We start from the raw sequence: 12,522 nt of genomic DNA, 5'->3' as shown, positions 1-12,522 counted from the left end.
CTCCAAGTCACCCAGCAGCTTGCTCCTTTGTGCTGCGTAGAGCTCTCTTGTGATCCGCAAGAAGCAGCGCCGCCGCCGGAGCATCGCCAGTCTTAGTCCTTGCTCGAAGCTTTAGTCCCTCCGCCCAAGTCTGCCTCTTTCCGACCCCAAGCTTTCCTTTCAGGAAGAAGGTGAGTTGCCGACCCTAAGTCTGCCTCGCCCGACCCCTCCTACCCGCCCGACCCCAGTTCCGTCTCGTCCGACCCTGTCTGTTCCGCCGACCCTTGTCCGCCTCGCCCGAGGGCTTGGCTGTGATCTTTTTCTTCAACTCGAGGGTGTATGTGTAAAACTTGGGAACCCTTCAGCGCTTGCGTCTAAGGATCCCAGTTATCACATCCTCTAGTTCAAGGATCAGACCACTAGTTTCCCTTCCTACCCTTACCTGTTGATCATCATCAGCTCTCTCGAATCACCATAACCTCCTGCTCTTTGTCGTAAGTTTCTGGGCTCAGGCGAGCCAGTGTTGCTGTTGAAATAAACGTTTAAGCTAACCCTTGCATTGCATTCGTGTAGAGCTGCACTTCGCCGACGGCTTCTACGAGTTGCACCCGGCGCCAGAAGAAGAAGCTGTAGCCGAGTTCCTGCCCGCGGAAGCCGAAGCCGCCCCCGAAGTCGAGCAGCTTCCGTCCCCTTTGCTTGCAGGCAAGCCCTGGTTGCATGAGAATCCTACGTGTTTTGCCAAACTTGCGCATGCCTTCCGTAGCATGTTTGTGCATTTACATTTAGGAGTTGTGTGAAACCCTAGATGCACGACCTAGTAACCCTTGAGATGAGCACTAGCTATTGGACCGAGTAGCTGCATTGCTTAAATAGGAGACGGTAAAAGCCGAGTGATCTCCTGTCACTCACGAGTTGTAGGAGTTGCATGATTTACTCTCCTGTTACAACTATAAGGACGATGGACGGGGCAGGGTTTGGTAACTCTTTGGTGGTCGGATGGACACCCTGTCTGTCTATGAAAACTTGCTAAGGCCCGACAGTGGTGGTGTTCATGATCAAGTGTTTGAAAGTACTAGCCTCATACTTAGTATGGGATGAGGAAGCCTAGTACCTGATTGAACCTAGACGTGAGCGGTCGCCCCATTGTTCTTGGAACGGAGTTTCCCCTGCTAGTTGTCGCACGTGGTGGCAATGTGTGGTCACAGAACGGCAGAGGCCGGGTCTGTGGAACCTTGCACCAAAGGAAATGGGCCCGACACGGGTTAGGGGATTGATGGGGAAGGCCGACACAGGAAGCGACCTCCGGGTGCGTGGATGTTGTGGGGCTAGGTTCACCATGCATGGTTAAAGAACTCGAATCGATTCGTCTGCCTCTCACAGTCTGAGATTTCTTGATCGCTATGTCACCCTGAGTAAATGAGGAATCTGATGATGGCAATGTTGTTGTTATCTATACATATTGTTTGGCTCTATGATTGCTTAGAATAGGTTGCACAATCTAGACTGGTAAGTGAATCTAGAACCGGAGCTAAAACTTGAAAATAAGGTTACTTAGTGCTTTTGGAAAGCAAACCCCTCAGCCAAGAAGCCTTGCATGTCTAGTTGGAAGAGTAGCTGACTCCCCGGTTAAGTCTTGTTGAGCTTAGTAGCTTAGCCTTGTTGTGGCTCCTGTTTTTCAGGTGAAGTTGCTATTCCCGACCCCTCCCTTGCTGGCGCTTGGCCGCCCCAGCTCCCGCCAGGCTGGACGGTCGAGTGGGACCCCTCCTCGGACGGCGAGGAGAGGACTCAGTGATGTTCTGGTTGGCCTCGCCCAGACATCCGACCCCCGACGAAGTCTTCCGCTAGTGTTTTCCCTGTCGTTTTCTTTGAACTTGTAAAACTCTGATGTTATTTTTTTATGGCCGAACCATTTGAGTAAGACTTGCTTAACTCAGTGGACTCGTTGTATTCTCTGTAACCGCTCACCTTCGTGTGAGTTTGCTAGACTCGATCCTGTTAAGTGGTTAATCGGATGAAATTCGACGGCACCCCGTGTTAGCTCGGTTTAAGCAGAAGTGTCGCATGTTAGGCGACTTACCCGTGCTTAATCAAGCTAATCCGAGGTGGTTCCGCCACAGTGACATAGCGATCAAGCAGTCTCAAACTGTGAGAGGCAGATGAATCGATTCGAGTTTCTTAACCATGCATGGCGAACCTAATCTCACGACATCCGCGCACACAAAGGTCGCTTCCTATGTTGGCCGTCCCCATCAATTCCTAGGCATGTGTCAGGTCCAAACTTCCCTTGGCATGCAATGCTCCATAGTCCTGGTCTCTACCGTACTGTGACCGCACTTGCACCCACATGATGCACCATGGGAACCTCATTCCAGGGACAGTAGGGGTATAAGCCACATCCTAGTTCAATCAGGTACTAGGCTTCCCCATCCCATACTAGGTATGAAATTAGTACTTTCAAACACTTGATCATGAACACCACCACTGTTGGGCCTTAGCAAGTTTCATAGACAGACGGGGCGATCAACCGACCACCAAAGAGTTACCCAACGCCTTGCCCCGTCCATCGTCCTTATAGTTGTAACAGAAGAGGAACAACCAACTCCTACAACTCGCGAGTGACAGGAAATCACTCAGCTTTTACCGTTTCCTATTTAAGCAAAGCATCTACTCAATCCAAGAGCTAGTGACCAGATCAAGGGATCTAAGTCATGCATCTAGGGTTCCAAATGACTCCTATACGTAAATGCACAAGCATGATAAAGAAGGCATGCACAAGTGTGGTAAAACACAGGGGATTCATGCATCCGGGGCTTGCCTTCGAACAAGGAGGAAGGAAACTGCTCTTCTGCTTGGGCGGCTTCGGCTTCTGGAGACAGGAGCTCGGCTACAGCTTCGTCTTCTGGCGCCGGGTGCAGCTCGTAGAAGTCGTCGGCGAGGTGCAGCTCTACACGAATGCAATGCATGGGTTAGCATTTAGACGGTTATTTCAACAGCAACACTTGCAAGTTTGAGCCTAGAAACTTGCGGCAAGTTACAGGAGGGTGGGAAGGTTCGCTTGAGTTGGTGGAGATCAAGATATAAGGGTCGGATGGGAAGGAACTTATGATCAGACCCTTAATCTAGAGGAATAGATGTGCTAGGGGTCCTCAGACTTAACGCTGAAAAGTCCCCAAGTTTTACACATTCACCCTCAGTTCAAGGAAAAAGATACAGCCGAGCCCTCGGGCGAGGCGGAGAAAGGTCGGCGGAACAGACAGGGTCGGGTGAGACGGAACCGGGGTCGGGCGGATAGGAGGGGTCGAATGAGATGAACAAAGGGTCGGTAGTTTACCTTCGTCTTACAGATGAGGCTTGGGGTCGGGAAAGAGCAGACTCGGGCGGAAAGACTAAGGCTTGGGACAGCTGTGAGGTCCGGTGGGTTCCGGCGGTGGCGGGGCTTCTTGTGAACCACAAGCAAGCGTTTGCGCAGCGCGGAGGAGCAAGAGGCTGGGCGGATTAAGAGAGTGGTGGGGAGCGGAGAGGAGAGTTCCTCAGAACTTAGGCGGTGGCGCTGTGAGCACGAACAGGGAGCAAAGCGGGAGGACAGCGATGGCGAAGGGGGAACTCCGGCGGGGCTCCGCCATTCCCTTTTTATAGCTGCGCAGAAGAGAGAAGGGGGAAGCGGCGCGAAGGCTGGGGAAGAAACGATAGAGTGCGCTGCTGGGGCGGCGATTGAGCGATGAGGGCGGTGGAGCAGGACTTCGGGGATGACACCGGCGGTCATTGGGCACCGATGACAGGGTGGCGCAGGCGCGGTTTTGCTGGTGGTTGAGATTTGGCGGAGGCGGGCGTCGTCGTGCGGTGGATCTGATGGAAGTGACCGCGGGAACGGCGCTAGAAACGAGGGCGCACAGGCGAGAAGACAGGCGGCTGCGGTCGCGCGGGCGAGCGCGGAGCAACAGATTGTCGGGACGGAGCTCTGACAGGGCGGGAAAAAAGGAGCTGTCGCAGCCATGGCCTGGGTTGGCGGAGAAGGAATCATCGTGTAGTGCAGACCGGGGCGGCGCGATTGTGGAGGGTGACGGAAAAGACGGGCGGCATCGAGCTCTGCAGTCGGGATCTGGCGAGGTGATGATGGGCGCGGGTGGCGAGGTGCTGCAAAAAGGGTAGCAGAGGAGCTTCCGCTGCGATTGGGAAAGGGGGCGCGAGAATCCATCCGGTCGTGGCCGGCGATGAGGCGGAGCGGCGGGCGTCGGAGGAGTTGAGCCACGCGGCAAGGGAACTCTGAAGCGGGCATGCAACTCGAGTGCGCCTGTCGCGGGAGATCTGGGAGAAAGATCTCATGGGTCCACCGGTCAATCTCAGTGGTCCACTGCTCAGATGGAAGGGAGGCGTTGAGGGAGGACTTAGAAAGATCCGGCGGGGGAGATGGGGTCGGCGGGGTCGGAACTGGGGGAAACGGTGAGGGGTCGGATCATAGGGGTCGGGACCGAACTGGAGGTTGAGCACTTAGACTCGGTAAAGCTGAGACAGGGGATCAGGGACTCGGATTAAGGTTAATGTGAAGGATTTTAACCGAGGTCGTTACAGCAGCCTACCTCATATCCCAACAGTGCCAAGCTGGGAGATGCTCGCCAAGCGAGTGTCGTCTAACAAATACTAACCTAGTGTGGTTTCCAGGCAAGCCCCGGTGCATGAATTCCTTGTTTTAAATTTATGCAAGTTATTGATGCTTATGATTGTGCATTTACGTTTGTAGGAGTTGATTGAAACCGTAGATGCATGAACTTAGTACCTTGATCTGAATACTAGTTGCTAAGGTCGAGTAGCTGCAATGCTTAATAGGTCTCAGTAAAAGTCAAGTGATTTCCTGTCACTTGCGAGTTATAGCACTTGAGTGCTTTACTTATCTTGCAACTATAAGGATGATGGACGGGGTCGGGCTTATGTTCGATACTTGGTGGTTTGCCTCGTTTGTCTAAATGAAATTGGACTAAGGTCGAAATGTGTCAGCGTTCATGATCAAGTGTTTGAAAGTACTAATCTCATACCTAGTATGGGATGTGGAAGCCCAGTACCTGATTGAACTAGGGCGTGGCATACCCTCCAGCTGTCCTTGGAACGTCGTTCCCATGGTGCATCATGTGGGTGCAAGTGTGGTCATAGTACGACAGAGGCCGGGATTATGGAGCATTGCATGCCAAAGGAAGTTTGCTCTGACACGTGCCTAAGGGATCGATGGGGACGACTGACAAATGAAGCGACCCTTTGTGGTGCGCAGATGTCGTGAGATTAGATTCTCCATGCATGGTTAATAAATTCAAATCGATTCGTCTGCCTCTCACAGTTTGGGATGACTTGATCGCTATTCTGCACTGAGTAAAGATGGAACATGAGGACATTAATCTTGATGCTTGTTCTTTAATTGCTTGGAAAACTATGCTTGCTTAGTATAAGTCGCTAATCTAGACTGGTCATTGAACGTAGAACTTGAGCTAAAATATTGAAAGTAAGGACCGACTATAGATGCTTTTGGCAAAACAAACCCAAAGCCAAAAAGTCTGGCATGTCTAGGGGTTGGTGACAGTAGTTATCACCTGTCGGGTCAGTCTTGTTGAGTATTAGTTGCTCAGCCTTGTTGTGGCTTAACTTTTCAGGTAATGTCAAGTGTCTATTTGCTGGCACCACTTGGCCTACCTAGCTCCCTTCGGGCTGGACAGTCGAGTGGGATCCCTCCTCGGACGGCGAGGGTAGGGATCAATGATGTCATGATCGGCTTCGTCATGATATCGTGTATCGACGTTTAGCTTCCGCTTGTTTTACTTCACCTTTGTTGAACCTTACAAACTTATTTGAACTTCGAAAACTCTGATGTAATAAATTGTTAAACTATGTTAATGTGATAGGAATGTTGTAATCTCTGTGCCACTCACCTTCGTGTGAGCAATGCTTCTCGATCCTGAGTAAGTGGTTTATCGGATGAAATCCGACGGACGACCAAGTTGACTTGCTTAAAGTTCACGATCGCGTGTCAGGCGACTTAAGTGCATTTTAGATAGCTTAATTCGGGCGGTTCCACCACACTAGAATCCTCCTGCTCGCATCGGCTGACTCCATCGGCAACACCCCTATGATCCCATCGGCTAGGCTTCTGTTTCACTCTATCGGCTAAACCCTCTGCAACTTCATCTGCCGATTCCACTAGCCGTTGTCCTTCCACTATGCGCTGGCACCTTTGCTTCCTTTTGATGCCATCTTTGACGTATGTCAAAAAACGGTGTCAACACATCTCATCCAACGGCTGAGCGCGCGTATCGGGGAATCAAAACTGCGTCAATGCCAGCTCCCCTCGGAACCCTAGTGCTCATTCTCGTCCCTTCTCTTGCCTCCACGCCACCGCTCTCTTCTGATAGCTCCGGTGCCGCTCGCCGCTCGCTGTTGTGCTAGCCAAAGAAGACGCAGGAGGCGTGGCCGCCGCAACAGGCGGGGGCATCCAATGCATGAGCACACCCGCATCAAGGTGTGGGAGGGGGCCATGCGCAAGGTGCAGCATCCGCAACCCGTTGGCCGCCGCCGGGTGTCCCCAATATCGGCCGCGGTCGACTCCGAGACGGCATCCTCCTCGGCGTCATCCTTGTCGGCCGGCGTCAACTTAGAGACCAAGGCCAAGCCCGCTGCCACTTTGCTCATCCTCCCTCCGGCTCCCACCTCCTCTTCCCCCCTCTCTCTCCTCCATATCCTTCTCCTCCACCGAGGCGGGCTGCTTGCTTTCAATTGATGCTCGCTGATGCATGAGATGGTTTTGGATTTGTACCTACAGTTGCAGATGCGTGCGTGCGAGTGAAGGTAGGCCGCGCCGCTGTGGAGGCGCTCACCCGCATCGTCAACGTGCTCGTGATTCTCGGTGCACTGCAACGGTTTCCTCGAGATCCTTGATCTTGAGCACAATCTACTCGTCCTTGGACAACGTCTGCCGATACGTATGTCGATCTGGATTTGTGGCGGTTTATGAAGGATGTATAGAAATAGAAGCTTTTGGATTTCGTCTGTGAATCGGATTTGGATTTGATTTTTTTTACTTTTTATGAACAAGGATGGCTTCTGACCCAACATCGATTTGTTTCATGCTTTCGGTTCTGTTCCCAATAATTGGTCCCTATTTCGATCTGTTTCAGTTGTAGACGCGGACCGGATGGATCCACATACCCTATCAGACCCGTTAGTGATAGAAGTTGAACTAAACAAAAAAAAAAGCGGGCAAAAGTGGTCCTCACTTTAATAATACTAGTAAAAGTACCCGTGTGTTGCTACAGCGAAACGACGTTCCTTAGCACGCGATATTTCTTATCGTGTCGTGTAGCGCACTATATTTTTTATCGTGTTGTGTAATTTTATTATTTTAGTACTATTATACTTTTCATACGTAAGGGGCTACTTTAGGTCCAGTGAAGCTCGAGCTTTGACTTAGACCGCACAGGCCACTACCAACTGGGAACGGGTAAGGTCAACAAGGGCACATCACAGACCCAAGCTCAGAATCCGCACCAAACATCCACACCACCTGAATGCCCCTACTTAGGTTACAAGCCCGCGCAACCGAGCTCGGCGAGGATAGCTCGCGAGGACAAACATTTAAGCTTTCGGACGGCGAGGTGGTATTAATCCAAGGAATAGGAAAATTATAGGTGATCGTAGATTGGGAACTTCTTCTCTTCGTCCGGGATGGACCACCGCTTTTTCTATTTTGAAAAAATAAAAAATGGGGAGGCTCTTCGTTGTTGCGCGGGTCTCGATATCACACTATCCATTCCCCACGGCTTAGACGTATTGGGCCAAAGTGGTTTGGTCACACTAAGATGGGCCGTCCCTATACCAAACCGGGAACGTATCTATCTATCCCGTGCAACCCAGCCCAGCCTAATCTAATAGACATACCAGGCCCAGCAGGATGGATTTGCTTTCTAGCCCAAGCGCACGAAGGTAGCCCCGTTAGTGCGAACTGATGCACTCAGAATAAATCCTCACCGCTCATCTCGAACCCGACGGCCTCAACCTCACTTCGTGACGTCTCAGGGACACGTGGCTTCCCTTCATTCGCCAGCCACACGTGGAGCCCTGTCCGAGGGGGGCCCGAGTGGCCCCTCGTCTCCGCGGAAGCAACGGCCCGTCCGAACTCCTCTGAGTCTTCCCCTCAGCTCGCCGCGAACTCACGGCGCATGAGACCGAGCAGCCCCACCACGCCCCACCCCGCGCGCGCGCCGTGTGGTCACCGCCCGCGGCCATGGCACCGCCGGTGCCCACCCCGGCCGCCAAGAGAAAAGGCAAGGCCGACGCCTCCTCCTCCTCCTCCTCATCTCCACCGAGGTCCCGCCGCGCGCTCGCCGTCGCGATGGCCGCGTCCCTGCTCGCACTCGCCGTGGCTCTCGTGGTCGGCGCCGGATTCGGCGGCGTGGACAGGGGCGCAGTGGCCCCCGTGGACTCAGAGGGCGGCGAGCGGATCCTCCCTCTCCTTCTCCGCCGGATCTGGCCGGTCCCCACTCCCTCTCCCCCGGCTCCTCCTTCCTCTCCCCTGGCCGAGCGCAGCGAGCGCAGTCCGGCGGCGCGGCCGGGTAGGGCGGCCGTGGCGGGCGGGCGGCCGGGGCCGAGTTGCCTGCAGTTAGCACCTTGGATCCACTTGTCAACGAGACTAAGGTTAGAGCAAACAAAAAAAAAATGGGCAGAAACTGTTCTTACTTCAGATACAGAGAGATACAGAGGTATAGATATAGATGTATAGATTTTTATCTTCTTAGCACACCAACACCAAAAGCTAGAAAAAGCTCCACTCAAAAAGTTTTTAAGTTTTTCAGCTTTCACTTCATTTTTCAGCTTTCACGGGGTGTTTGATTCCTCACCTAAATTTTAGCCCCCGTCATATCAAATATTTAGATACTAATTAGAAGTATTAAATATAGACATTACATAGATGGAGGTTAAACGGCGACACGAATTTATTAAGCCTAATTAGTTCATGATTTGACAATGTGCTGCTACAGTAACCATTTGCTACTAGTTATGGATTAATTAGGCTTAATAGATTCGTCTCGCCGTTTAGCCTCTATCTGTGCTATTAGTTTTATAATTAACTCATATTTAATCCTATTAATTAGTCTCCGAATATTCGATGTGACACGGACTAAATTTTAACTCGAGGAACCAAACACCCCCTCGTTTCCTCATTTCCAGTTCGAAAGTTAGCCCCACAGTCCATCCAGTTCGAAAGTTAGCCCAACAGCTGTTTGTTTCTTCTGTCTAGCAGAAGCTGGAAAGCTGACCCGACAAACTAAACGCCTGAACCAAACGGCCACCCTACGGCCTACGCCCATCGCCGCCAATTTTCCCACGATATTCTCTCTCCCGCGCCCAATCCCTTCCAAGCGCGCCGCTGGACCGCGAGCGCCGCCCCAAAACCCCATCCGCGCCGCCGCCCCAGCCCTTCCGCCCCGCGGCCCCAAATACCCACCGCGCCGTCGCCCAAGCCCTACAGCACCGCCTCGGTCCTACCACCGCAGCCCGCAACAAACCACGCCGTAGCCCGTAGCCGCCGGCTGGAGCCTGGAGGAGGGGGAGCTGCATCCTGGTAGGAGGGCGAGGTGTTGAATCCGGGGAGTAGGGCAAGGAGCTGGGCCAGTGCCGCCGCCGCCTGGAGCGTGGAGGAGGAGCCGGGTCCAGTAGAAGGGCAAGGTACTGCGTCTGGCGAGGGTCAGTGCCGCCGCTGTGGAAGCTGTGTACGTGTTGCTGCAGAAGGAAGGCTCGATCTGTGCCTCTGTGCACGGAAGCCTAAGGTGAGATGAAATTTCTCTTTTCTCGGTGGTCTTGCAGTGCTAGCAGTTAATTTTCTGTGCACATTGTGATTATGCTTCTGTTGTTGAATATCTTACTGGACGTGGGGTTTGCATCAGTAATTCAGCAATTTTATGTGGTTGCCTTTTGCTGCTCAACTGATGGAGTGTAGAGATGGAATTAATTTCTCCGGCTGTTAGCTTCTAGCTTTAGTAATTAGCATGTTTGCATTCTGTATTAAAAAAACTTGTTTGCGTGTAAGCCAGGCAACACATATGGTATCCATGATGTGAACAATGACATGTTAATGTAATGTTTCAGTTTATTGTCACATCGTAAGTCATGTTGATAGAAGATCGTAGCTGGATGTACCAAGGTTGGAATGACGTAATACTGGCTGAAGATAAAGCAAAGATATGTAATAATGGCTGAAGATAAATTTTCTTCTTGTTCTTCTGAAAAATTTGCAGAATACTTGGGAATGTGCATGTTGTATGGCCTACTAGCTTATAGGATAAGTCTTTGGTATTATCTTGGCCTTTCAAATTGTGCTAGTTTTTTACCTGGGGCTTTGGCTAGAGCTATGCATTTTCTTTCTGCAACATATGCAAAAGGTCACTTTGCTGCTTTGCGTGCATGCATGCCTGATTGTGATCATTAAGATGTTTATTTCTGGTTACAGGTCAATTGCTTTTCTGTAGAAGCTAGGCAAGGGGAGGAAAATGAATAATGCAAATATGGTGAGTGATCAAGGATTCTTAGTTCTTTTAGTATTTCGGAACTAGTTATTATTTCTAGTTCTTCTCATTATTATTTGAGTATTCTACATCTATTAATGTGTTTTTATATAATCATTATATTAAAAACGATCCCCCTTTTTTCCTTATAGATATATATTGTTTCTTATATTGCCTAGGAAATCATTCATGGTAAAATGTCCAAACATTTTGTTACAATCAGAATCAAAGTTGTGGATAAGAATAAGGATAAGAATAAGGATAAGGCTGAGGATGAGGATGAGGCTGAGGCTGAGGATGAGGATCAGAAGAAGAAGAAGAAGGAGGAGGTGAAGGTGGAATATGAAATGTATGATGGGACTGTTTTGTCATCCCAGCAAGATTGCTTATATATCATAGCTTCATCCAAGTTTAGAGATAAAATAGATAGCAAACCTATTGAGGTAATGTTGCCAAATGGAAAACTGATCCCCATTGAAAGGGGCTGTTTTGACATGGCATCTGAGGATAGTGGTATTATTGGAATCAGGTGTACCAATCCCACACCTGGAGTTGAGTGTGGTTTTGGAATGTTAGAGCCAATTGAAATTTGTGAAGATCCTGTTCAAGAGCAGCAAGAAGTCTATACGTACAGCCACCATTTTAAGGAGAGGCTGCTTACACCTGGTTCGACTATGTATGTAAACTTCTCAACTTTGTTAGCTTTTTATTCAGTTTGTTTTGGTGCTTAAATTTTTTGTTGTTGTCATAACCAGGTTAGTAGAGGAAAACTCCTTTGATCATGGCTGTGGACGGTTCATCCACACACACATAGGAACAGCTGTAGTCAACACAGATGGGCGTTTCGTGGGCTTCAATTTCTCCCACAAAGGATACCTTACCGCATATAACATGAGAGAGGTAGCAGCTAGGATCGAGAAGAATCAAGGAAGACATTTCAAGGTATTGTTGATAGTGCTAAATAAATGACTTTGGATAAGATGTTAAGGTTGCTAATTTTGTTTTCTTTTTTCTTGATGTGCAGAGAATTTCAGATACATTTCAGCACCTGCGTCAGCAATGTCGTGTGCTTGGGTTTCGTCTCTGTAATCTTGATGTCTTTGTCAAAATCCAGTTGATAGGCCAGCCGGAGGACTCAGCATCATGGAAAAATCTGGCGGAGTTCCAGCAACAGAACTCTGCATTTCAGTTTGATGAGGAGACTAAGCAAGAAATTGAGCAGGCAGTAGCGGATGTCAGGGATGCCAGGTTTGGGCGCTTCTATGTGCGGAATAGGAACCGCAAGCGGGCAGTAGTGGATGCCAAGTTTGGGCGCTGCTATGTGCGGCGTAGGGACCGCAAGTAAGTTGGTTTGGTTTGTTTTTAGGAGTATGTACATCTCCACAAACGAGCGACAGTCGTATTTGTTTCAAACCTGGTAAGTTGGTCAGGTTGACTGGTGGCATGCAGCTGTAGAAGTCCAATGGTTGTCGTTTACTATTTGACAACGTGGAGCAACTCTTATTCCTAGGTGACTAACGTCTTTTTGTCCGTCCATTTGGTAAAAGTAGAAGTCAGCAAACTAATTTGGACTTGGCATTGTAACCCAGGAATGTAGGAAATGCATTTACCAGTGATGTACTAATGGTCAGATGCTATATGCTGTCTCAGCTGTTATTGCTCTTTAGCCTCTGCTCTTCGTATGGTTGTGTGCTCGCTCATACACAAGATCGAAAGAACCAACTCCTAAAATCCTTCTCTAGAGCAGCATGGAGGTTGATGGAGCCAAACACGCACTTAGATAAATACAGTACGTCTTATCTTACGAGTGCGTAAGAAGGATTGGATCTCTGGGTTGGTGGCTCTGCCCCCGGATTTTGCAGCCAAAGTTTGCTAGGTTGTCTGCTTTCTTGTCTGTAACGACCGTCCTGATCGGATTAATCAGGGCCATCTTTTTTTTTTGAGGGGGCTTAATCAGGATCATCTGGGAAACGAACAGCTTGCAACCGTCGAGTTTATCGCATTG

General features: G+C 50.1%; 1 protein-coding gene across 4 annotated transcripts; it reads left to right on the top strand.

Moving 5' to 3' along the window:
* The first annotated feature begins 8,513 nt into the window (after positions 1-8,513).
* LOC101786993 lies at positions 8,514-12,183 on the top strand. Of its 4 annotated transcripts, XM_022827092.1 has the most exons (6): positions 8,514-8,649; positions 9,257-9,782; positions 10,463-10,520; positions 10,697-11,193; positions 11,273-11,459; positions 11,542-12,183. In XM_022827092.1, exons 3-6 carry the CDS (start codon positions 10,503-10,505, stop codon positions 11,860-11,862), a joined length of 1,023 nt encoding a protein of 340 aa, XP_022682827.1. In that variant the 5' UTR covers positions 8,514-8,649; positions 9,257-9,782; positions 10,463-10,502; the 3' UTR covers positions 11,863-12,183. The 4 variants fall into 4 exon arrangements, with proteins under 4 accessions (XP_022682827.1, XP_004967453.1, XP_022682828.1 ...); XM_004967396.4 differs by lacking the exon at positions 8,514-8,649 and having other exon boundaries at positions 9,065-9,782; XM_022827093.1 differs by lacking the exon at positions 8,514-8,649 and having other exon boundaries at positions 9,065-9,782; positions 10,670-11,193.
* The last annotated feature ends 339 nt before the right edge of the window (positions 12,184-12,522 follow it).

Source organism: Setaria italica, chromosome V, assembly GCF_000263155.2.
Source record: "Setaria italica strain Yugu1 chromosome V, Setaria_italica_v2.0, whole genome shotgun sequence".
In the NCBI taxonomy this organism is placed as follows: domain Eukaryota; kingdom Viridiplantae; phylum Streptophyta; class Magnoliopsida; order Poales; family Poaceae; genus Setaria; species Setaria italica.
This window is presented reverse-complemented; position numbering and strand designations above follow the sequence as displayed.

Bases quoted from the DNA above. Each gene is read 5' to 3' on its own strand.
- LOC101786993 (XM_022827092.1), top strand. The intron at 11,194-11,272 runs GTATGTAAACTT...TGTCATAACCAG, and splicing joins CTTACACCTGGTTCGACTAT to GTTAGTAGAGGAAAACTCCT. The intron at 11,460-11,541 runs GTATTGTTGATA...CTTGATGTGCAG, and splicing joins ATCAAGGAAGACATTTCAAG to AGAATTTCAGATACATTTCA.